Here is a 25,458-nt window from a genome sequence, read left to right on the forward strand (position 1 = left end):
GTTCCCAAATTCCCTTTCCTTCTCCTCCTGGCACCATCCACACAAATGAGTCAGTTTGGGAGAGCCTAACTGAGATGATGAAGGGAGGATTCTCCATGAGCTGAAGCCTAAGATGTTTTCTGTTTCTCTCTGAAGGAATACTATGATCTTTCTTTACAGCGGGGCAGAACAAACAGAACTGTTTCACAGCTTCCATGGTGGATTTCATGCACCGTCATGTTTTTCATTTTAAAAGATTTTTCCCTTCCCTGGGACATCGGGAGGTTATGCTGAGGCTGGCAGGGGTGGTCTGGGCATGTTTTCACACGTGAGAGGGAAATGGCCTGCTCATGCTCCACCTGGGCTTTGAAGTCATCTGTGTCTCTTCTGGTTTATTCTCCATGTCTAATTGGTCCTATTGATCCCCACTCTGAAATTTCTCCAGAACTTATTCTTTCCCCCTCTCCATTTCCTGCTGTCCTAATTCAGGCCTTTGCTCTTTTGCCTAGATTGTTCAAAACTAACAGTTTAACTGGTCTTCCAGTCTCCAGCATACTCTTCCCCTGAACCTATCTTCCACACTGCCATAATTCTCTAAAACACCGATCTGATCACATCATTCCTCTGCTTTTAAATCATTTGGTGACTCCTTGGTTACAAGATGAGGTCCAAAAGCACAGACAATCTGGACCCCACCTAGATTTCTAACTAGATCACCCAGCCTATATCCTGCTCCAACTCTCACCATCCCCACCCTTGGAGTCTCAGGCCTCAGACATACAGACTCTGTTTCTTGAGCAGAGGACGCTCTCTCATGCTGCTATGTGCCTTTACCTGTGCTGCTCTTTCTGCCAGGAATGTCTCCTCATTCTACAGTTAGGGAGTAGCAGCAAGGCATGCTAGGTAGAAAGACAAGGAAGCGAGGGGGAAAAGAGAATCGAAGAACGTTACCAAAACAACACAGTTTGTATCTGGGTGTTCCATAAATGAATGAATCGCTGAATTGCTGACCAGGAGTTCCAGGCTGCGGAGGCAGGCAAGTGAGAACAGATGGACTATGAGAATAGCTCTGAATTTCTTCCTGTTACTCAAACCCTTTTTCTATTTGCCTCCTCCTCCCCTTCTTTCAGATCTCTGTGTTTATGTTTCTTCTAATTTACAGACTACTATAACACTACCTCAGATGCATTTAACCATGACATGCATAATTTATTTATTCATTACTCATAAATCAATCCCTCCAGCCATCTGGAAAACAAGGACCACTTCTACTGCCTTTCAAGCTCCTTTTAACTAATCTTTTTAGTACGTGCCATTGTGCCTGGTACAAAGTGTAATATTTTATGCACAGTTTCACCACCAAATACCAAGGACTTTATGACCTTTTTTTTTCTGTTGTTGTGTTCACTAGGAAATCCCATGTGAAAACATTAAATAAAATAAGAACAATTAAAAAGCAAAGCAAGAAAATTATAACACTACGGAGTATTGTAAGTGGACTGATTTTTGTGTGTGGCTCATGGAAAACAGCCTCATTATTATACGGTCAGACGTTGGAAGCCACAAGTAGTAATTCTCCTGTAAAGGCTAGTGATAAGTGATGAAGGACTACTCACCTAAAACTATATTCCACAATCATAAGCAATGTCAAAATCTTGTCTGCCTCAGTTTTCTAGTTTATTAAATAGGAATAATGGATACTTGCCCCAATCACCTACCCAGAGCAACGTGAACACAGAAAAACTACTTTGGTCATACAGATGCCATATGAAATCATTTTTCATTAGAAGCAATGATGGTAACTATGCTAAACCACTCTGGTTTAGCCGGAAGGCTTAAGTAGAGGTAGCCAGTTTAAGCTAATGGATACCCTAACTGACCACTTCACTAGAGCCAGTAATTGGTATGACTGACTCACTGTGGTTGTAAGTACTCATAAATGGACATGACACACACATGTCCCTTTTATATTAGTAGGCAAATAGGAAAACCCACTAAATACCAAACCATGAGTACCTTTCTTTTATGAACTTTAAATTCAGGGGCTCTCTTCTACTGTCACTGCCCTGAGGTACCTTTACCAGGCAAATTTCTTGTTATCCTTTTGAACCTGTGGTTTTCTTACCTGTATATTCATCCCAAGTTGGGCACCTCCCCTCAGAGGAGCCTTCCCTGACCTTTCCAACTATTGTGGTATTCCCCAGTTATCATCTATTATCATTCAGTTTATTTCCATCCTCAAACTTATCACAATGTGTAATTAACTAGAGAATCTGTTTATTTACCCAACTAGATCTAAATTCCAGATCAGCTTGCATCTTATCTATGTTAATCCTGCCACTGTATTCCCAGTGCCTATAGCAGTACCTGGTTCATACCAGGTGCTCGAAAAGTATTTGTTGAATGAGTATGTGAAGGAGTTGTGTCCTCACAGTGACAATAAGGTTAATTCAAACTTCTCAGCATGACATTCAGGCCCCAATTTACTTATTTGGGCTTATATTCTGTCTTTTTATACCTCTGTATATTATGCCTGTTGCTATCTCTGTAAAAGCTTGCTTTCTGCCTCAAATGCTCTTCCTCCTACCAAATAATTTACCTTTCAAGGCCCTTCTCAAACACACCTTTTCTGTGAAATTTTTTCCAATCCTACACACACACACACACACACACACACACACACAGAGAGAGAGAGAGAGAGAGAGAGAGAGAATGCGTCCTCTGCTAAGTCCTTGTAATATAGGGTTATAATAGACATAATAATGCTGATGATTATGATAGCTAACATTTTATTGAGCATTAACTCTATGCTGGGTACATAAGCACTTTATATGTTATTATCTCATTTAATCCTGAAAACAACTCTTAAGAGGTAGGTAGGTAGGTAGGTACTATCATAAGTACTTATGTGTCTGTTAGGCTAGCTAGAATCAACTTCATGAAGGCAGGGATGGTGCCTTAAAGCCTTGCTAATTCCCAGAACCTAGCAAAATATCTGTAATGTCATAGGCCCTTAATACAAATTTGCTAAATAATGAATTCTGACAGTAGTTTCTTGTCCCCTGATTTCACTTTGAGAATGGCAATCCCAATCACTTAAAGAACCAGACAATAAAGTATATAAATTTAATCTTAAAGTGATACAGTCCTTTCTAATTACAACAAGAAACTCAGAAGTCATAAAAGGGTTATATACCTAGCTATACAAAAATTTTAAAATATTTGTAGATTAAAAAAAACAAAGTTAACAAAAGCAAACCAGAAATAGAAAATATACATATTCAACCTACATTAGACAAAAGATTAATAATAATAATATAAAGGGCTCTTATAAAAAAATAAGAAAAGGGCTTCCCTGGTGGCACAGTGGTTGAGCGTCCACCTGCCGATGCAGGGGACACGGGTTCGTGCCCCGGTCCGGGAAGATCCCACATGCCGTGGAGCGGCTGGGCCCGTGAGCCATGGCCACTGAGCCTGCGCATCCGGAGCCTGTGCTCTGCAATGGTAGAGGCCACAACAGTGAGAGGCCTGCATACCGCAACAACAAAAAAAAAGTGTGAGAGAAAATAAGAAAAGATAATCAGCCCATTAGAAAAATAGGAACATCATATGAACAGGAAACTTCCAGAAAAAGAATTTTTTTTGGCCAGACCGCACAGCTTGTGGGGTTTTAGTTCCCTGACCAGGGATTGAACTCAAGCCCTCGGCAGTGACAGTGCAAAGTCCTAACCACTGGACCACCAGGGAATTCCCCAGAAAAAGAAATTTAAATGGTTAATAAACATGAAAATATGCTCAAGCTCATTAATTTTAAAAATTGAAAATTAAAACAATAATAGGGATGTATTTATTTATTTATCATATTGTAAAGATGAAAAAAGAATTATAATATTTAGCACCAGCAAGGCTGGTGAAAGGGGAAATAAGCACTCTTACACACTCATGCTACAGAAATGCTCTCATACACTTAAAAGATACACACACACACACACACACACACGCACATGGTTGTCCATTGTGGCACTGTTTGTAATAGCAAGAGATTGGAAGCAACTGAAATGTGCAACAATAGAAGCTTGGTTAAGTAAACTATGGTACAGCTATACCATGAAATTGTATGCAGCCAATGAAGAGAATGATGTTACTGCATAACCAAATAATAGATAAGGGGAATTCTCATTTTATAAATATATTCCAGATAATAAGAAAACAATTATAAAAAGGGGAAAGGATTTGAACAGACACTTCATCGAAGAGGATATAAGGTTGGCAGATGAGCACATGAAATGATGTTCAACATCATAAACCGTTAGGGAAATGAAATTAAAACCGTGATGAGATAACACTACATAGCTGTTAGAACGGTTAAAATTAAAATTACTGAAAATACTAAGAGCAGAACAAGTGGAAGAACTACCATACATGGCTAGTTCAGATGCAAAATGGTACAGCCACTCTGAAAAATGGTTTGGCAGTTACTTACAAAGTTCAGCATACATTTATCACACAATCCAGTGATCCCACTCCGGGGTATACTACTCAGCAAGAGAAAGGAATGAACAACTTAAATGAATCTCCAAGGCATTAAGCTGAGTGAATGAAGTCAGTCTCAAAAGTTGAAACTATGTGACTCCATGTATATGACATTCTCAGAAAGGAAAAACTATGGGACAGAGAACAAATCAGTGGTTACCAGGGCTTGGGGGTCAGGGAGGACTGACTGCAAAGGGTAATAAGAAGGAATGCTTTGGGGGTGTTGAACTGTTCTTATCCTGTCAGTGGTGGTGATTACAAGTATCTACACATGTGTTAAAATTCATAGGACTGTGTGCCAGGAGATAAATAAATGTTATTGTATGTACATTGGAAATAACTTTTAAAAAGATAAATTGTCATCAGCAGTAATGATACCTTCTATTTCTCCATCTAAGGGAGGAACATCATCTCTCATGGAGAAATCCATAGCTGTCCCTGGTATGTCCATCAAGTCCTCATCACTGGAGCTGCTCTGGAAGCTATTGAAACTCCCCTGCTGAAAGCCTCTGTTATCCATGGCTCCTGTACAGAAAAAAAAACAGGAGGCTTATTACAATGATTTCCAAGTCCCTTACCACTTATTCTTTTTTTATTGTGGTAAATACACATAACATAAAATTTACCATTTAAACCATTTTAAACTGGCAATTCAGTAGCATTTAGCACATTTACAATGATATGCAATCATCACTATCCATTTCCAGAAATTTTTCATTATCTCAAACAGAAACTTGCTACCCAGTAAACATAACTCCCCATCTCCCTCCCACCCCAGCCCCTTATAACCTCTGTTCTCTTTCTGTGTCTGTGATTTGCTGATTCTGGATATTTCATATAAATGTAATCATATAAGATGTGGGCTTTTGTGTCTGGCTTCTTTCACTTCTCATAATTTTCTCAAGGCTCATCCATGCTGTAGCATGTATCAGTATGACATTCCTTTTTAGAACTGAATAACACCTATTGTATGGATATACCACATTTTATTTATCCATTTATCAGTTGATGGACATTTGGGTAGTTTTCACCTTTTGGGTTACCACTTATTCGTATGTCCTCTTTCGTGCTCTTACTTTGACAGTATAGACACACAAACTACTTAGCATAGTCAGTTACCCTCCAGATATAACATACCACTACCCTTACAATGTAGTTGATATTGGTTTTTTGAGAACCATTGCAAATAAGCAAATCAAATGAGGACATGCATACAAAACTCATGGGAGTTCACAATAAAAATCTGAAATAAAAACTAGACAGCAGTATTCAGAAATGTGCTAGCCATCTGGGAGTGGAAAAATATTATTTTATGCCTCCGGCTCTCCCAGAGTTCTTAACACAATATAGATGCACAGAAATACTGGGAAAAAGAGGCATACTGTGCTGTTCAATGTTGTTCTCTGCTCAAGAATTTAATATTAAAGATGAAACACTTTCCACATCCCAAGTGGGAATCTTCAGATCATAAAATTTTATTCAAAAAAATCTTAGTATATTGATCATTTAAAAAAAAAAGAAAAACAGCATTACAGCCAACTTTATCTAGCCCTGCACCACCATCACCCCAGTTTTTGATGAAATCTTGATCAAGTTTCATAGCCAGCAAAGTTCTATTCGATTAGGCAAATAATACTATTTTTTAAAATTTCATTCATTCATTCATTCATTTTATTTTTGGCTGCATTGGGTCTTTGTTGCTGTGTGCAGGCTTTCTCTAGTTGCAGTGAGCGGGGGTGCCTCTTCGTCGTGGTGTGTGGGCTTCTCATTGTGGTGGCTTCTCTTGTTCTGGAGCACGAGCTTCAGGCGCGCGGGCTTCAGAAGTTGTGGCAAGCGGGCTCGGTAGTTGTGGCTCACGGGCTCCAGACACAGGCTCAGTAGTTGTGGTGCACAGGCTTAGCTGCTCTATGGCACGTGGGATCTTCCCGGACCAGGGCTCGAACCCGTGTCCCCTGCATTGGCAGGCGGATTCTTAACCACTGCACCACCAGGGAAGCCCTAAATAATACTCTTTTAAGAAACTTCTTACTCTGGGTTATCAGAATTATGTGCAAGAATGTGGTAAATACCAAATACGTTAAATTAAACTTTAGGGGGACTTCCCTGGTGGTCCAGTGGTTAAGACTCTGTGCTCCCAATGCAGGGAGCCCGGGTTTGATCCCTGGTCGGGGAACTAAGATCCCACATACTGCAACTGGAGAGCCCGTACGCCACAACTAGAGAAGCCCGTGCACTGCAATGATGACCCTGAGCAGCCATAGTTAATTAATTAATTTAAAATTAATTAATTAAATGTTAGGCCTAAAAAAATTGGAATCACAGCAGTTAAATTAAATATTTTAAACATTGAGCATAAAGGAGAAATAAGCAACATTTACCAGGACTTCAATTAATTTTCAGGCCCTGGGCCATGCGCTTAAAGTGAACGCTTTCACTTAATTTTTCCAGCGTTCCTAAGCTGTGGCATTAGCACTCCTAGTGCAGATGAGGAAACCAAAGCTCAGAGAGACTAAGTAACCTGCCCAGTTAGTGTTTTTAAAAGACGGTAAGCTCCAAATCATGTGTTCAATTTCACAACATCTCACTTATGATAAAGAGGTCAGCCTGAAGGAGGAGGTCAGCATGAGTGACATTTATGAACCACCTATTATGTATGAAGCATTGTGGGATAGTGGGACAGATACAGAAATGATGCTGGGTAGGCCAGATGAGATGAAGATTGAGAGGCAAAGACTTGGGAGTTATCAACATCAAGGTGATGACTGAAATCAAGAGAACAGATATTCTAAGGGAAATCTGCCATTCACTTATGGATAAGGATGAATATAAATAAAAGAAACACATTCTCAACAACATTCTTTAGTATACACCAATAGCTTGAACTCTGTGCAGACATGAATCTAAACAACAGGTTCTCCAGGAACATTACCATGCTTCCATGGTGACATATGGTCAGGTGGAGACGGTAGGGTCATTTACCCAGAGGTACTAATAATTTAGAAAATTATCTATCATAAAACCATTCCCTCAGCTACAAAACCTCTAACCTTCCTATGTGGATCAAATGTTTCCTAGGATACTAAGAATCCATGCTTTGCATCTTCAGCCCAGCTCCCTCGCTGCCAGCCAATCCTTCATCCTCGCTAGACTCTTCCTCCTGCTCTATCCTGCTTCCTTCACGCCCCTTCTCTGAGCACACCTGCAAAAATGCACTTACACGAATTCCTCTGAATTATGATTCTAAGCAAGAGGGTGAAAAAGCGGACTCTGCCGCTGCTTCCAAGTCTAACCTGACTACCACGGATCCTTAGCAGGTTTTTCCTATTACCAACGACACAGGAAATTCTGAATCTCTCAGTCTTCCCTCCTGTCATCCAGGAGGAAGTGTCTTTAATCTTTATTTAAGAAAAAAATTAGTCTCTCTATTTTGTTCTTGATCTGACTGAGATAGCAGATCCTTACCTGCCTTACTCTGAGTTACTTTATCTTATCCTTTAAGGAAACCTACTATCTCTAGCCCTCATCTCTATCTCAAGCTCCAGTCCTTAATTCCCAAGAATTCCATTTGACACTTCCGTTGCTGCTTCAAACTCAACAGGATGAAAATGAAAAACAAGCAGAAATAACATTAGCCTAAACACAAATAACAAAATCCAAACAAAGCATGTTTCCTGCCCTCACCCCTCATATCAACTTTCCCTTTTAAATGTAGGTGGCATCAGAGTCAATAGTTGCACTTAATATTTGTCTAACTCTGGGATTTACTACGTTCAACGAACCTATAAAAGCAATCTCAAAAGTAGGTATTCCAGGTTTCTAGAAATCTTAACGGAAAACGAGCACCATTTTAGCTGATGAGAAGAACTTGAGAGATTTTCTTTCTGTTTAAATTCATCCAACGCCTGTGAATTCCAGTGACTAGCACTGAAAGTAGGCAAGAAAATTTGCAAAATGATGCAGAATCCTTTCCCTCTCTCTTCACTGGTTATGTGCTTCATTCAGGAAATGATTTAAAATACACAGTTTCAGCAACTCTACATTAGCCACACAAATCATAGGAAGAAAAAGTATGGGGAGTCCAAAAATAATTTATATTTGGCTTTGGAATATGTCCTGTAGTCATATTTTCAGAAGGTGTACCTATTGTTCTGGGAATTCATTAAAACAAAATAATGACGCTACAAGATGAAGACTCAACAAAGGAGAAGCTGGAAAACTCTTCCGTTTCCCCATTAGGACCTTACAAACTCCTTCCTGTAACCCACTGACACAGAACAACCCAGCTAAATTGAGCTGCCTCATTTCAAACATTTCATGGAACAGTTATCTGGTTCAGTGTTTGGGTTATAAAGTGCTTCCTTAATAAGTACATAGAAATAAAGGGTCAACAAAAGAAAATTAGAAGCAGCAAGCAGATCAAGCAAAACAGATGCAACAAACTGGAGTTCAACAAAGAAAAAGAACATAATCAGTAAAACTCAAAGTGATATTTTGCCCGTGGATAATCCATTCTGGTAGTAGTTGGTTTTATTTTGCAGATATAAAAAAGTTCCAGACAAAAAGTTAAAGCAGCAGAATAATGAGGAAATAATTTAAAGTTCCTCCAAGTTGAGATTTGATCCTGCATTTAGTTGAACTCCAAGCCTATTGCTCTTTCCATAACACTCTGGGGCTTCCCTATGACATGTCAGTCCAGAGAATGGCACATCTGGAATAAATCAAACCTCTAGATGGTCACAAGCCTGAGGTCAGCCGGAATTTAGGGTAGACCAGGAACAAAGTAACAGGATTTATTATCCCAACTAGTGGATTACTATAGGGCTCGTCATACAAGGAAGGGTTATGGGGGGAGGGCAAACAGGGAAAAATGTTTGGTTGATATCTGCATTACATAGCTGACACTTTCAGTGCCTTTTGTCACCTTCTTGCTTAAAATCATAAGCTGGTTCCCCATTGCCTTTTGGGTCAAGTTTACATTTCTTTGTATGGTATTCAGAGCCCTATCAAATCTAGATCCCATCTACCCAGACAGACTTATCTCCTGCCATAGATTTGTTATACTCCACATAGGCCATGTACTTTAACACCTCCATACCTTTGCTCAGGCCATATATTCTATCTGAAATCCCACCCAGCCCCCATCCTCTTTTTAGCCTGGTGAAATCCCCTTCAATCCATCTCGGGCCAGCTCATACAAGCTTTTCCTCAACACTCCCTTTGTTCAGACATCTATGCTGATTGCATAATCTCTTCCACTTGAGTCTTGTGACTACACCGTATCCTTCTCATTTTTGTGGTCTTAACAACTCTAGTGTTGTTCCAGAGAAGGTATTCAATAAATGCTTATTGAGGAGGATTCTAGTTGGGGAGGAATGGTTAATAGCCAGTCAACATATTTACATAGCCAATACTCAATAAATCTATGCCTTGCACTATGAGGGTAGAGGATTAAGGATACAAAAAACATCTGTTACCCTGTCACTGCTCTCAAGAATTTATTATCTAGTTGGGGAGGAAACTTCCACATAATGTAATTATACAACAGCTAAGTGTTAAACTGCTAGAATAAAAGTGAAACTGGCATTTAGAAAATGGAAGGGAGATTGTAAGCTAGAGAAGCCTTCATGGAGGAAAGAAGGTATTCGAGGACCAGGAAACAAAATGGCCAAAGGCTTGAGATGAGAATGAGGCTGGCATCTGTGCTTGACTAGAGGACAGGGTAGCTGTATGTGAGCAAATGGTTGGGAAGCCAATGGAGTCGCTGTAGTTTTTGAGGAGCAACATGATAAAAACATAACTTTAGGAGGTAAGTGTGGCAGCAGTGGACTGGAAGAGAGAGGATGAAAAGGCTAGGAAGGCAGTTCACCACTTCCAGTTTCAACGTAGGTCATTTAGGATGGAGGAAGAAGGGGGAAAAGGGGAGGAGGAGTGCATATTCCCAACAGCTGTACTGAAAGAGCCAGGTGGGGATGGGGTGGGATGGTGCTAATTTGTGGTATGGCATACTAGCATCTTGTTTAACTAGTGACAGCAACACATGTTGGTACAAACAAATTAATACCTCCATCTCAACTAGCCCATTTGGCAAAAGCAAATGTATAAACCAATGGGCAGGCTGATACCCACAACCCTTCAAATAAAAATATAAAGTATGTCACATATTCCAATGCTAACAAACACAAAGAAGCAATAAACTTTTCTATTTCTTATTTTGGTTCAAGAACGATAACTGTTGACCTGCACATGGCATTCCATGTACGTAATATGCCAGATACCACAAATGTGGAAAAGGGAGGATGCAAAAGGAAAAAAGGGTAAGAGAGGCATTATACAACCTACCAAGATACAAGTATTGTCTTATCATTTAAAAGAAAGAACATTAAGTCAATCCTAAGTATAACATTGAAGGTGACAAGAACTGGCACATACATAAAATCACCCTTTTTCTACCCACTATACTTTGAGCTACTTGAGGACAGGGTACCTTAAATCTGTATTCCTAAGTGCCTGACACAAAGAGAGCTCAGTAAATAATCTAGATTATACTCCGATTCCAGTTTTAGTTACTTTATTTTGAGAGGCAGAAATGAAATGCAAATCTTGGACAGTAGTCTCTGAGGTGCCTTATTTCAGAGGTTTGGGCCAATCCTAACCCAAGTCACCTTCTCTACCTGTCAAAATTTCAAGTAAAAAGTTCCAGGAGGAAATAACAATGCTTCTTCTCACAGTGTGGTCTTCATCTGGGAGTCATCCTCACAGACAAGTAGGGGTTATGAGAAAAAACAGAACTCAGAGCAGGCAGTACGAGAACAGCAGTTCTCAAATTTTTTGGTCTCAGGATCCCTTTAGTCCTCAAAATTATTGAGGGACCTAAAGAGCTTGTATTTATAGGGGTTCTATCTATAGATATTTACTGAATTAGAAATCAAACCCCAGAAATGTTCAAAATAAATATTTATTAATGTATTTAAATATAATAATACTCCTCCCATTATATGTTTATGTTAACTTTTGGAAAAAAAATCTATATTTTCCAAAAAAAATTAGTGAGAGGCATTTTGCAAATCTTTTTATTTTTTAATTTTTTAGATTTTTAAATTTTTTATTCTTACTTTTATTTATTTATTGGCCTCACCACGCTGCTTGCAAGATCTTAGTTACCTGACCAGGGTTCGAACCCGGGCCCCCTGCAGTGGAAGCTCAGAGTCCTAACCACTGGACCACCAGAGAATTCCCACAAATCTTTTTAATGTCTGCTTTAAGAGGACACATATTCCATTAGCCATCAGAGCAATGACATCAGCACCTGTCATACAGCCTCTAGAAAACTCCACTGCATATTCATGAGAAAATGAGAATGAAAAAGGCAAAGAAAATCTTAATATTAATATGAAAATAGTTTTGATTTTGCAGACCCCATGACAGGGTCTCAGGAAGCACAGACCACTCTTTGAGAATTGTTAAAGGAGAGAAAGAACACAGAATGGAGAAACCATACTTGGGCAACACTCATGACTGGTAAGAAGGAGGAAGAGGACAAACCAGTCAGATGAGACCGTGTTGACAGATGAAGGAAGTGGAAGTGAAGCAAACTAATATTTCCTATAAATATTTTTCCAAAGGAGAAATAGCCTTGATATATAAAGAGATTGTTCAAATCATTAAAACTGAATCCCAACAGATGAAAGGGCAAAAGATATTGGTAAGTAGATAATTTATTAAAGGAAACGGGGAAAGGGGTTTTAAAAATTCAGAGAAATTAAAATTGAAACAATAATATGCTATTGTCCCTTAGCATTTCTTTGGTTTTATCTCAGAAATTCTTTCTTTCTTTCTTTCTTTTTTTTTTTTGGCTGTGCCACATAGATTGTGGGATCTTAGTTCCCCAACCAGGGATCGAACTCAGGCCCCTGCAGTGAAAGTGCCAAGTCCTAACCACTAGACCACCAGGGAATTCCCTCAGAGATTCTTCAAATATGGTAACACTCTGATAGAAAGGCTTTCAAGAGTGACAAATAAGATGGCTAGAGAAGCACCCTGAAGTTCAAGGACAAGAGCCTGCCAGGCCTGACAAAGACACCACTCATATTTTATAGATCACTTTCACTTTGGAATATATGAGTAAAACACCAAAATAAACTTTAAGAAACTGAAATATAGCATTACATTGAAAGATTTGCCTACTATAAATAAGGAGAGTTTATTCCAAGAACACAAGACTGATATCACAAGGGAAATTGTCGACATCATTTATCAGACTAACAGATAAAATTTTAAAAGCCATAATTATCTCAACAGATGTCAAGAACAGATTTTAAAAGTTTATATTTATTCCAGATTAAAATATTTTAAAAATATTCCAGGTGGAAAATTTGTTTCTTGACATGATACAGAAAATTTAAATTAAAACCAAGAAGCAAAATCTCATTCCCCTTAATACAGGAAGATAATGATGCCTCCTGTTGCCTATTATATTTAACATGGTAAAAGAAAACTTTAAGAGGAAAAAAGTGAAGAATGCATATAGGAAAGGAAGAAATATATTTTGATGTTTGGATTGCATGAATACATATCTATACAGCTCTAAAAATATTAACTAAAAATAACTAAAGGTAATAAATGAATTCAGAAATTATAAGGCAAATAGACAAAAAAACAACTGCATTCCCATGTACTATCACAGAACTAGAAAATACAATAATTTATTTATGATAGAGACATACACTTGAAACACAATATTACTGTAAAATTTATAAAATCCAAGTAGGAGGAAAAAAAGAATGACATAAATCAACAAAGAAGTATCATGCTCATGGATAGAAAGTCTAAATATAGTAAGAACAAAACAGACACCAATCTGAATTGTATTACAACTATATATTAATCTAGAGTCCCTATGGCATCCTTTAGATAACTTGAAAGATTGATAGTGAACTTTACCTGGAAGAATAAGTAGGCAAGGATACTAGTGTATATATTTTCTTAAGTAAATATGGCAAACATAACCTGTCAGATTTTAATCTTCTACAAAGAAACAATCATCAAAACCTTATGGCACTGGATTAAGAATAGAGATTCTAGCAGTGGACACGCACTATTTTACGAACTTAATAGCTGATAAACCAGAAGCAACACAACTATAAGGAAAGGATCAACCACTTTTTAGTAAATAGTTGAGGGATTGCTAGATATCAAAATGGAAAACAATGTACAATTACAACATATACCACATTGTGATAAATTCCAAATGGGTTTTTTTAGGGTTGATTTTTAAAATAACACAGAATAGTATATTCATTCCAGATGTGGTGGACAGGCAAAGTTATTTCTGACCATGGACACATACAAAATGGATTAATTGATATGTAGTAAAATAAATAACATTTTGCATCAGGGAATGTATGTAATAAAATGAAGTGAAAAGAACAGAGGAACAAATCTGTGTCATCATTGATAAAGGTAATAAAAAAGGTGGATGCACATATTCAAGTAAAGATTAAAGGAGGATTTCTGGTCAAGAATGTAATAAGGAGCTTGGAAGTTCTCATTCTCATCCTCACAATGAGAAAAAACTGAACAAACTGAAAATCAACAACTCTCCTTAGATCCATCAGAGAACTCAGATTACAGGACAAACTACCGTCTCCAAACTTAGGGAGACAGACAGGCGGATACAGAGAATCATAGCTTACACTAGCGGAACCCTCTTTGAGAACCAGTGCCAGGGTAGGAGAACCTAAACTGTAATTGAAGAATAGCTAGAGGCTTAGTGTGGACAAATTTGAGAGTTAAGAACTCGAAAAGGCCCAGTGAAGACCAGAGAAAAATCCCCTCGTGCTTCCAGTAGGGGCAGGAAAATGAACAGGGCATTCTCTTCTTTTTACAAGGCTGATCCTCAGGAGAAACTATTTTACCAACGCCTAACCAACTTAGCGGAAAGGAAAACTGAAGTCTAGCTCCCTCCAGCCTTCCTGTCTCACATAAAGGAGAAAAAACAAAAGAAAATAAAACTGAGAAGCACCTGTGAAGTTCACAGTCAAGGGGGCACAGGCTTGCTAAAAGACTGAAACCTAATCATAGGACTATAGAACACATCCCTTCCTCCATGCCTTACTAAAACATCAACAGGGCTCATGAATAACAATAGGAGAATATAACTATAAGAACTGCAAAACCCAAATACATATGAGGGACAAAAACAAAGACATTAGAGAAAATTTTAGCCTCTGACACATACAGATACAGCAAACAGTAAACATATCCTAACCCCCATCCAGATAAACATAAAATCTCACACTAAAGGCCTATTTACTTTAGTTATTTTTACCCAGTATATCATTGTCCAGCTTTCAAAAAAAATTCCAAGGCATACTAAAAGACCAGAAAAAAAAACAAAAACAGCATGTAGAGACAGAGCAAGCATCAGAACCAGAGTCAGATGTGGAAGGAATGTTGGAATTTTCAGAACAGCAATTTAAAGTAACTATGATTAATATTCTAAGGGCCTTGGAAAAGGTGGACAACATGCAAGAACAGATGGGTAATGTAAACAGAGAGATGGAAACTAAAAGAAAAAATCAAAAGGAAATACTAGAAATGAAAAATGCTGTAAAAAAAAAAGGTGAAGAATGTCTTTGATAGATGCATCAACAGACTGAACACAGCAGAGGAAAAGGATCAGCAAGTCTGAAGAAATGTCAATAGAAACTTCTAAAACTGAAATGCCAAGAGAAAAGAAGAATGAAAAAAAAGAATATCAAGAGCTGTGGGACAATTACAAAAGGTGTAACATACACATAACGGCAATAACAAGAAGAAATGCTGCAAAAGAAATATTTGAAGCAATAATAATGAAGCAATAATGAAGCAATAAAAACCACAGGTCCAGAAAGCTCAGAGAACATGAAGGAGGATAAATATATACATACATACATACTACAACTAGGCATATAATACCCAAACTGCAGAAAATCAAAGTCTTGAAAGTAGCCAGAGGAATAAACACCTTACCTATAGAAGAGCAAAGATAAGAAATACACCAGACTTCTCTTCAGAAACCATGCAATCAAGAAGAGAGAAGAGTGAAAAATATGAAGTATTGAAAAAAACCACGGATCAAGAATTCTGAATCCAGAGAAATTATCCTTCAAAACTGAATGAGAAATAAAGACTTTTCTCAGAAAAGCAAAAATTGAGGTAATTTGTCAGCAGTAGACCTGCCTTTCAGGAAATGTTAAAAGATATTCTTTAGAAAAAAGAAAAATGATAGAGGTCAGAAACTCATATCTATGTAAAGAAAGGAAGAGTGCTAGAGAAAGAATAAAGTAAAATAAAATATTTTTTAATTCTTAATTGAGCTACAGACAACAGTTTGTGCAAAATAATAACAGCAACAATATTCAGTGATGATATCTTATGGATAAGTGAAATGAAAGACAGGAATATTATAAGGGACAGAGGGAGGAAGTGGGAATACTCTGAAAATAAGGTACTTGCATTATTACTCATTAAGTAGAATTGTGTTATTTGAAAGAAGACTTAGATTAGCTGTAAATGTATATTGCAAACATAAGGGCAACCACTAAAAAAAGTAAAAAGATAAAAAGGAAAGGAAAAAGTATGATTAATATGCTAAGAAAGGAGGAAAAATGGACTCACACAAAATGTTCAATTAAAACTAGAAGGCAAAGAAAGAGTGGAAGATAAAATAAGAAAACAACAAGGGCAACAAATAGGAAACAGTAACAAATATGGCAGATAATGTGGACTCAACATATCAGTAATCACTTTACACATCAATAGTCTATTAAATATACCAATTAAAAGGCAGAGACTGCCATAGTGGATAAAAATACAACACCCAACTATGTTGTCTATAAGAAACCATGCTAACACTAATTAAAAGGAAGCTAGAGTAGCTATATTAATTTCAGAAAAAGCTAACTTCAGAGCAAGGCAAATTATCAGGGATAAAGAGGTACATTACAAAATGATAAAGGGGTCAATTCTCTAAGAAGCCATAGGAATCCTTAATGTGTATGTGCCTAACAACAGAGCATAAAAATACATGAGGCGAAAACTGACAGAACGGCAAAGAGAAACAGATGAACCCACCATTATAGTTGGAGACTTCAACAGCCCTCTACTGGAAATGGACAGATCCAGAACCAGAAAATCAGTACATACATAGCTGAACTAAATAGCATCAACCAACTGAATCAAGTTGGCAAATATAGAATCCTTCATCTAACAGCAGCAGCAGAATACACTTTTTTTTTTTACACTTTCTTCTTAAGCTCACATGGATCATTCACAAAGACAGATGACATTCTGGGCCCTGAAATACACCTTAACAATTAAAAAAAAACAGAAATCATGCAAAGTTTGCTCTCAGATCGTAATGGAATTAAACTAGAAATCAACAACAGAAAGGTAGCTGGAAAAACCGAAAATACTTAGAGATTAAAGGACACACTTCTAAATAACACATGGGTCAAAGAATAAGTCACAAGAGAAATTAAACATTTTGAAGTAAATGAAAATTTAAAATCAAAATTTGTGAGAAGCAGCAAAACCAGCACTTAGAGGGAAATTTATAGCATTCAATGCATATATTAGAAAAGAAGAAAGGTCTAAAATCAACCCTCTAAGTTTCCACCTTAGGAAACTAGGAAAAGAAGGGCAAATTAAACCCAAAGTAAGCACAAGAAAATAAATAATAAAAATTAGAGCAGAAATCGATGAAACTGAAGACAGGAAATTAATAAAATAAATCAACAAAACCAAGAGTTGGTTCTTTTAACAGATCGATAAAATTAATAAACCTATAGCCAGGTTAACTAAGAAAAAGAGAGAGAAGATACAAATTAATAATGTCAAAAATGAAACAGGAACCATCACTATTCATCTTATGGACATTAAAAAGATAATAAAGGAATATTATTAGAAAATCTATGCTCACAAATTTGATAACCTAGATGAAATGGACTAATACCTTGAAAAATACAGTCTACCAAAACTCACACAAAGAGAAACAGATCAGTGAATATGCTTATATCTATTAAATAAGTTGAATCACTAATAACCTTCCAAAACAGAAAGCACCAGACCCAGATGGAATCACTAGTGAATCCTACCAAACATTTAAAGAAATTATATCAATTCTCCACAATCTCTTTCAAAAAATAGAAGCAGAGAGATTATTTCCTAACTCATTTTATGAGACTAGCATTATCTTAATACCAAAACAAGACAAAGACAAGAATAGAAAACTACAATATTTCACATGAGCACAGTTGCAAAAAGCCTCAACAAAATATTAGCAGATCAAATCCAACAATGTATAAAAGAGTTATATGCCATAACCAAGTATGATTTATTTCAGGCATGCAAGGCAGGTCCACCATTAAAAAATCAATTAGTATAATGCATTACATCAACAAGCCTAAAGAAGAAAAATCGTAAGAACATATCAATCGATGCAAAAAGAAAAAAAGCATTTGACAAAAATCCAACATCCATTCATGATAAAATCTCTCAACAAACCAGGAATGAAGGGGAACTTCCTCAACTAGAGCTAACATTTTAAACATAATGGTAAGGACCTAGATGCCTTCCTGCTAAGACCAGGAATAAGACAAGGATGTCTGTGCTCACGACTCCTACTCAGCATCATACCAGAAGTCCCAACTAATGCAATAACAATTAAAGGAAACAAAAGGTATACAGTTTGGGAAGGAAGCAATAAAACTGTCTTTGTTCACAGACAACATGATTGTCTACACAGAAAAAAACTCCTGGAACTAATGATTAACTCTAGCAAGGTTGCAGGATACAAGGTTAATATACAAAAGTCAACTACTTTCTTGTATATCAGCAATGAACAAATGGAATTTCAAATTAAAAGCACAATGCCATTAGAGCTGTAAAATGTGCTGCTGTGGGGAGGACTAAATGAACCAGAAATCATTACTCCTTCTAGCCTGGAAAATCTCCAACATTAGTTTACACCATAGGAAACAATCTTTTTTGCCTGTATCATGAACAGCCACTCTGGGGTATTTGAAAGAGTTTATAATAAAGTTTTTCAATTGGAGATTGTGGCTATAGAGATACTCATCAGAGAACTATAACAACGTCAGTGATTCCCAGAAAGTCATCGGGCTTGGAGGGCAGGAAGCCTCTCCACGATGCATGTCATCTCGGAATAGATCATGTCATGAAATCTCTTTCTACACCACTCTTACAGAGAACCTGGCAGTGTTTTCCTAAACAGATGCCCTAGTATCAAAAGCTCAACTGATGGAATGAGATGTAAACCCCTAACATAGTAGGAAAATACACATAAAGGACTGGAGAGAAGGAAAGAGTTCAGGACTGGTTGTCAGGAAACCCAGTCCTGTGTCCCTTCCTCCTCTGCCTCTCTAAATATCAGTTTTCACATTTGTAAAATGTGCTCCCTCACCCCACCCACCAAGGATCATAAACTCTTTGAGGGCAGTGGTAAGTCTTAGCTCCAGAATCACACATCTAGGTTTGGCCAAGAATAAAACTGTAAAATAAAAATAAAAAAAAATTAAACACAGTGCCATTTACATTAGCACCAAAAATATGAAATAATTAGGTATAAATCTAATAAAATGTGTACAAGATCTATATGGTTAAAGAAATCAAAGATCTAAATAAATGGAGACATATTTCATGCACATGGACAGGAAGACTCAATACTGTCAAAGACGTCAGTTCTTCCCAGCTTGATCTATAGATTCAATGCAATCCTAATCAAAATACCAGAAAGTTATTTTGTGGATATCAACAAACTGATACTAAAGTTTATATGGAAGGGCAAAAAAGTCAGAAAACCTCACACAATATTGAAGGAGAAGAACAAAGTCGGAGCACTGACATTACCCAACTTCAAGACTTATTAAAAAGCTACAGTAATTAAGACAATGTGGTGTTGGTGGAAGAATAGACAAATTGATCAATAAAACAGACTAGAGAGCCCAGAAATAAACCCACACAAACATAGTCAACTGATCTTTGAGAAAGAACAAGAGGCAATTCAATGGAGAAAGGACAGTCTTTTCAACAAACGGTACTGGAACTGGACATCCACATGCAAAAGAGAAAATGAATCTAGACAAAGATCTGCAACTTTCACAAAAATTAACTCAAAATGGATCATAGACCTAAATGTAAAGTGCAAAACTATAAAACTCCTGCAAGAAAACCTAGGTGACCTTGGGTTTGGAGATAACTTTTTAGCTACAACACCAAAAGTATGATCTATGAAAGAAAAAAGTTGATAAATTGGACTTTATTAAAATTAAAAACTTCTGCTCTGCAAAAGCCACTGCTAAAAGAATGAAAAAAACAAGGCACATATGGGAGAAAATATTTGCAAAAGACACACCTGATAAGGGACTGGTACCCAAAACATACAAATAACTCTTAAAGAAGTTTTTTTTTTTCTTTTGGGCACGCTGCGCAGCTTATGGGATCTTAGTTCCCCGGCCAGATATTGAACCCGGGCCCTCAGCAATGAAACTGCAGAGTCCTAACCACTGGACCACCAGGGAATTCCCAAGAACTCTTAAAAGAGTTTACACATAAGGAAATTCTGACTCTTAAAAATCATCCTGTGGAACACAGAAATCTGTATTAAAGTTATTTAAACCAGTGGTTCTCCAAGCGCACCGTGCATCAGAATCCCCTGAAGGGCTTATTACACAGACTGCTGGGCTGCCTACCGGAGCCCACCCCCGATTTTCTGATTCCCTAAGTCTGAGGTGGGACCTGACCATTTGATTTTCTAACAAGGTCCCTGGGAATGCTGGTGCTGCTGGCCCTGTGCATCAAGAAAGATGTAAAGTCTGAGAAAAATAAGAGCAAGGCCGAGCAGCCACCAAAATGGGGTTTTAGAGTACACAAAAAGTTACAAGGCACATATTAAACAAGTTGAGTCTTTTTTTGCAGAGTACATTAGGCGAAGTTGGGAGAGAACAAGTCCCACTTATTTAAGAACTTGAGAAAAGATTGAAAAGTTGTTTGTCTTTTCCTATCACACTCTTTCTCTCTCTGTGTCTCTCTCACCATCTGTAATACTGTATTGCTATACTGACCTGAAATCATAAATCTGTAATGGGCAATGGGCAAAGGCACTAAGAAAGGTAGGAATGAACAGATCAGCCTAGCTGAAATGGAGAGTGCACTGGAGAATACTGCTAAGGCCTCCTAAAAATGCTAGACTAAATCTGCATTCTCCATCCCCTCCCTCTTTTCTCTTAAAGATTGATCCTAGATAGCATAACTCATTGGACTATCCCTCATTTCCAGGAGACAAAACAGGCTGCTGATAAGCAACTCTGAACTCTGGCACAATATCCTCTGCCACTCTCTACACCCAAACATGTACGTAGTCAAAAGGTGGATGGAGAACATAAGAAGAGTTTCTAAGAAACTCCTAAATGTGCCCACAAAGCCAAACATCCAATGCTGTCTATTACGTTCACCTCAGTTTTTCTAGCAACCAGCATAGTGGCTGGCGCATAGTAAATGCTCCCTAAATAATTGCTGGAAGAGTGACCAAATCTGAGGGAAGTGATGTAAATCTGAACGGTCCTCCTATATGATCACAATGCATACTTTCCTTAGACCCAGGCATATAGATGATGGGTTCAGAAAGCCCAGCACCTACATGTAATGAATATGAGGGAGGGAGCCAATCAGAAGGCTCAGGTATGGGAAAAGTGTGTGTACATACATGTGCAAGCACTTCCACCTACCTGCAATGACAAGGCCCATCCCGACACACTACACGTGTACATAATAGATAATGATGAAATCTACTCTTCCATATGCTTCCAATGGTCTGCTAAAAAGAAGATTTGCCTTTCTGTGCACTGAGAGGATGAAACACAAGGCTTATTTCCGTGCACACTGAACATGCAGACACGATGATAATAAAGATGTTTATTCTCACACAAATCCCCTAGACAGTAAGGCCACTGCACCCCCCCAAAAGCCACTCAATAAATATTTATCAAAGAAATAAATGAGGAGGAGGGGGGAAGACGGCGGAAGACTAAGAGGCGGAGATCACCTTCCTCCCCACAGATACATTAGAAATACATCTACACGTGGAACAACTCCTACAGAACACCTACTGAACGCTGGTAGAAGATGTCAGACCTCCCAAAAGGCAAGAAACTCCCCACGTACCTGGGTAGGGCAAAAGAAAAAAGAATAAACAGAGACAAAATAATAGGGACGGGACCTGCACCACTGAGAGAGAGCTGTGAAGGAGGAAAGGTTTCCACACACTAGGAAGCCCATTCATGGGCGGAGACTGCGGGTGGCAGAGGGGGGAAGCTTGGGGGCCGCGGAGGAGAGCACAGCAAAAGGGGTGCGGAGGGCAAAGCGGGGAGATTCCCACACAGAGGATCGGTGCCGACCGGCACTCACCAGCCCGAGAGGCTTGTCTGCTCACCCGCCGGGGCAGGCGGGGCTGGAAGCTGAGGCTTGGGATTCGGTTGGAGCGCAGGGAGAGGACTGGGGTTGGCGGCATGAACACAGCCTGCAGGGGGTTAGTGCACCACGGCTAGCCGGGAGGGAGTCCGGGGAAAAGTCTGGACCTGCGAAGGGGCAAGAGACTTGTTCTTCCCTCATTGTTTCCTGGTGCGCGAGGAGAGGGGATTAAGAGCCCTGCTTAAAGGAGATCCAGAGACGGGCGCAGGCCGCGGCTAAAAGCGTGGACCCCAGAGACGGGCAGGAGACGCTAAGACTGCTGTTGCCGCCACCAAGAAGCTTGTGTGCGAGCACAGGTCACTATCCACAACCCCCTTCCAGGGAGCCTGTACAGCCCACCACTGCCAGGGTCCCGGGATCCAGGGACAACTCCTCTGGGAGAACGCACGGCGCGCCTCAGGCTGGTGCAACGTCACGCTGGCCTCTGCCACCGCAGGCTTGCCCCACACTCCGTACCCCTCCCTCCCCCTGGCCTGAGTGAGCCAGAGCCCCCGAATCAGCAGCTCCTTTAACCCCGTCCTGTCTGAGCGAAGAAAAGGCGCCCTTCAGCGCAGAGGCGGGGCCAAATCCAAAGCTGAGCCCCTGGGAGCTGTGAGAATGAAGAAGAGAAAGGGAAATCTCTCCCAGCAGCCTCAGAAGCAGCGGATTAAAGCTCCACAATCAACTTGATGTACCCTGCATCTGTGGAATACCCGAATAGACAACGAATCATCCCAAATTGAGGAGGTGGACTTTGAGAGCAGGATTTATGATTTTTTCCCCTTTTCCTCTTTTTTGTGAGTGTGTATGTGTATGCTTCTGTGTGAGATTTTGTGTGCACAAAATCTTTTGTGTGAGATTTTGCTTCCACCATTTGTCCCAGGGTTCTATCCGTCCGTTTTTTTTCTTTGTTTTTACTTAAAAAATTTTTTTTTCCTTAATAATTATTTATTTTAATAACTTTATTTTATTTTACCTTACTTTATTTTATTTTCTTTTATCCTCTTTCTTTCTACTTTTTCTCCCTTTTATTCTGAGCCGTGTGGATGAAAGGCTCTTGGTGCTGCAGCCAGGAGTCAGTGCTGTGCCTCTGAGGTGGGAGAGCCAACTTCAGGACACTGGTCCACAAGAGACCTCCCAGCTCCATGTAATATCAAACGCCGAAAATCTCCCAGAGATCTCCAACTCAACACCAACACCCAGCTTCACTCAACGACCAGCAAGCTACAGTGCTAGACACCCGATGCCAAACAACTAGCAAGACAGGAACACAACCCCACCCATTAGCAGAGAGGCTGCCTAAAATAATAATAAGTCCACAGACACCCCAAAACACACCACCAGACGTGGACCTGCCCACCACAAAGACAAGATCCAGCCTCATTCACCAGAACACAGGCACTAGTCTCCTCCACCAGGAAGCCTACACAACCCACTGAACCAACTTTAGCCACTGGGGACAGACACCAAAAACAACGGGAACTACGAACCTGCAGCCTGCAAAAAGGAGACCCCAAACACAGTAACATAAGCAAAATGAGAAGACAGAAAACCACACAGCAGATGAAGGAGCAAGATAAAAACCCACCAGACCTAACAAATGAAGAGGAAATAGGCAGTCTACCTGAAAAAGAATTCAGAATAATGATAGTAAAGATGATCCAAAATCTTGGAAATAGAATAGAGAAAATGCAATAAACATTTAACAAGGACCTAGAAGAACTAAAGATGAAACAAGCAACGATGAACAACACAATAAATGAAATTAAAAGTACTCTAGATGGGATCAATAGCAGAATAACTGAGGCAGAAGAACGGATAAGTGACCTGGAAGATAAAATAGTGGAAATAACCACTGCAGAGCAGAATAAAGAAAAAAGAATGAAAAGAACTGAGGACAGTCTCAGAGACCTCTGGGACAACATTAAACGCACCAACATTCGAATTATAGGGATTCCAGAAGAAGAAGAGAAAAAGAAAGGGACTGAGAAAATATTTGAAGAGATTATAGTTGAAAACTTCCCTAATGTGGGAAAGGAAATAGTTAATCAAGTCCAGGAAGCACAGAGAGTCCCATACAGGATAAATCCAAATAGAAATACGCCAAGACACATATTAATCAAACTGTCAAAAATTAAATACAAAGAAAGCATATTAAAAGCAGCAAGGGAAAAACAACAAATTACACACAAGGGAATCCCCATAAGGTTTAACAGCTGATCTCTCAGCAGAAACCCTACAAGCCAGAAGGGAGTGGCAGGACATACTGAAAGTGATGAAGGAGAAGAACCTGCAACCAAGACTACTCTACCCAGCAAGAATCTCATTCAGATTTGATGGAGAAATTAAAACCATTATAGACAAGCAAAAGCTGAGAGAGTTCAGCACCACAAAACCAGCTTTACAACAAATGCTAAAGGATCTTCTCCAGGCAGGAAACACAAGAGAAGGAAAAGACCTACAATAACAAACCCAAAACAATTAAGAAAATGGCAATAGGAACATACATCTCGATAATTACCTTAAATGTAAATGGATTAAATGCTCCCACTAAAAGACACAGACTGGCTGAATGGATACAAAAACAAGACCCATATATATGCTGTCTACAAGAGACCCACTTCTGATCTAGAGACACATACCGACTGAAAGTGAAGGGATGGAAAAAGATATTCCATGCAAATGGAAACCAAAAGAAAGCTGGAGTAGCAATTCTCATATCAGACAAAATAGACTTTAAAATAAAGACTATTAGAAGAGACAAAGAAGGACACTACATAATGATCAAGAGATCGATCCAAGAAGAAGATATAACAATTGTAAATCTTTATGCACCCAACAAAGGAGCACCTCAATACATAAGGCAAATACTAACAGCCATAAAAGGGGAAATCGACAGTAACACATTCATAGTAGGGGACTTTAACACCCCACTTTCACCAATGGACAGATCACCCAAAATGAAAATAAATAAGGAAACACAAGCTTTAAATGATACATTAAACAAGATGGACTCAATTGATATTTATAGGACATTCCATCCAAAAAACAACAGAATACACATTTTCTCAAGTGCTCATGGAATATTCTCCAGGAGAGATCATATCTTGGGTCACAAATCAAGCCTTAGTAAATTTAAGAAAATTGAAATTGTATCAACTATCTTTTCCAACCACAACTCTATGAGACTAGATATCAATTACAGGAAAAGATCTGTAAGAAATACAAACACATGGAGGTTAAACAATACACTACTTAATAACGAAGTGAACACTGAAGAAATCAAAGAGGACATAAAAAAATATCTAGAAACAAATGACAATGGAGACATGACGACCCAAAACCTATGGGATGCAGCAAAAGCAGATCAAAGAGGAAAGTTTACAGCAATACAATCCTACCTTAAGAAACAAGAAACATCTCGAATAAACAACCTAA

General features: G+C 38.7%; 1 protein-coding gene across 1 annotated transcript in view; it reads right to left on the bottom strand.

Moving 5' to 3' along the window:
- The window catches only part of CLCN5 (chloride voltage-gated channel 5), a 159,526-nt gene that overhangs the window by 41,497 nt on the left and 92,571 nt on the right, over window positions 1–25,458 (bottom strand). The window contains exon 3 of the mRNA XM_060002985.1: window positions 4,891–5,037. Within this exon, the coding sequence (XP_059858968.1) occupies window positions 4,891–5,037 (147 nt within the window). The remainder of the gene's footprint in view (window positions 1–4,890; window positions 5,038–25,458) is intronic.

Source organism: Delphinus delphis, chromosome X (assembly GCF_949987515.2).
Source record: "Delphinus delphis chromosome X, mDelDel1.2, whole genome shotgun sequence".
Lineage (NCBI taxonomy): Eukaryota > Metazoa > Chordata > Mammalia > Artiodactyla > Delphinidae > Delphinus > Delphinus delphis.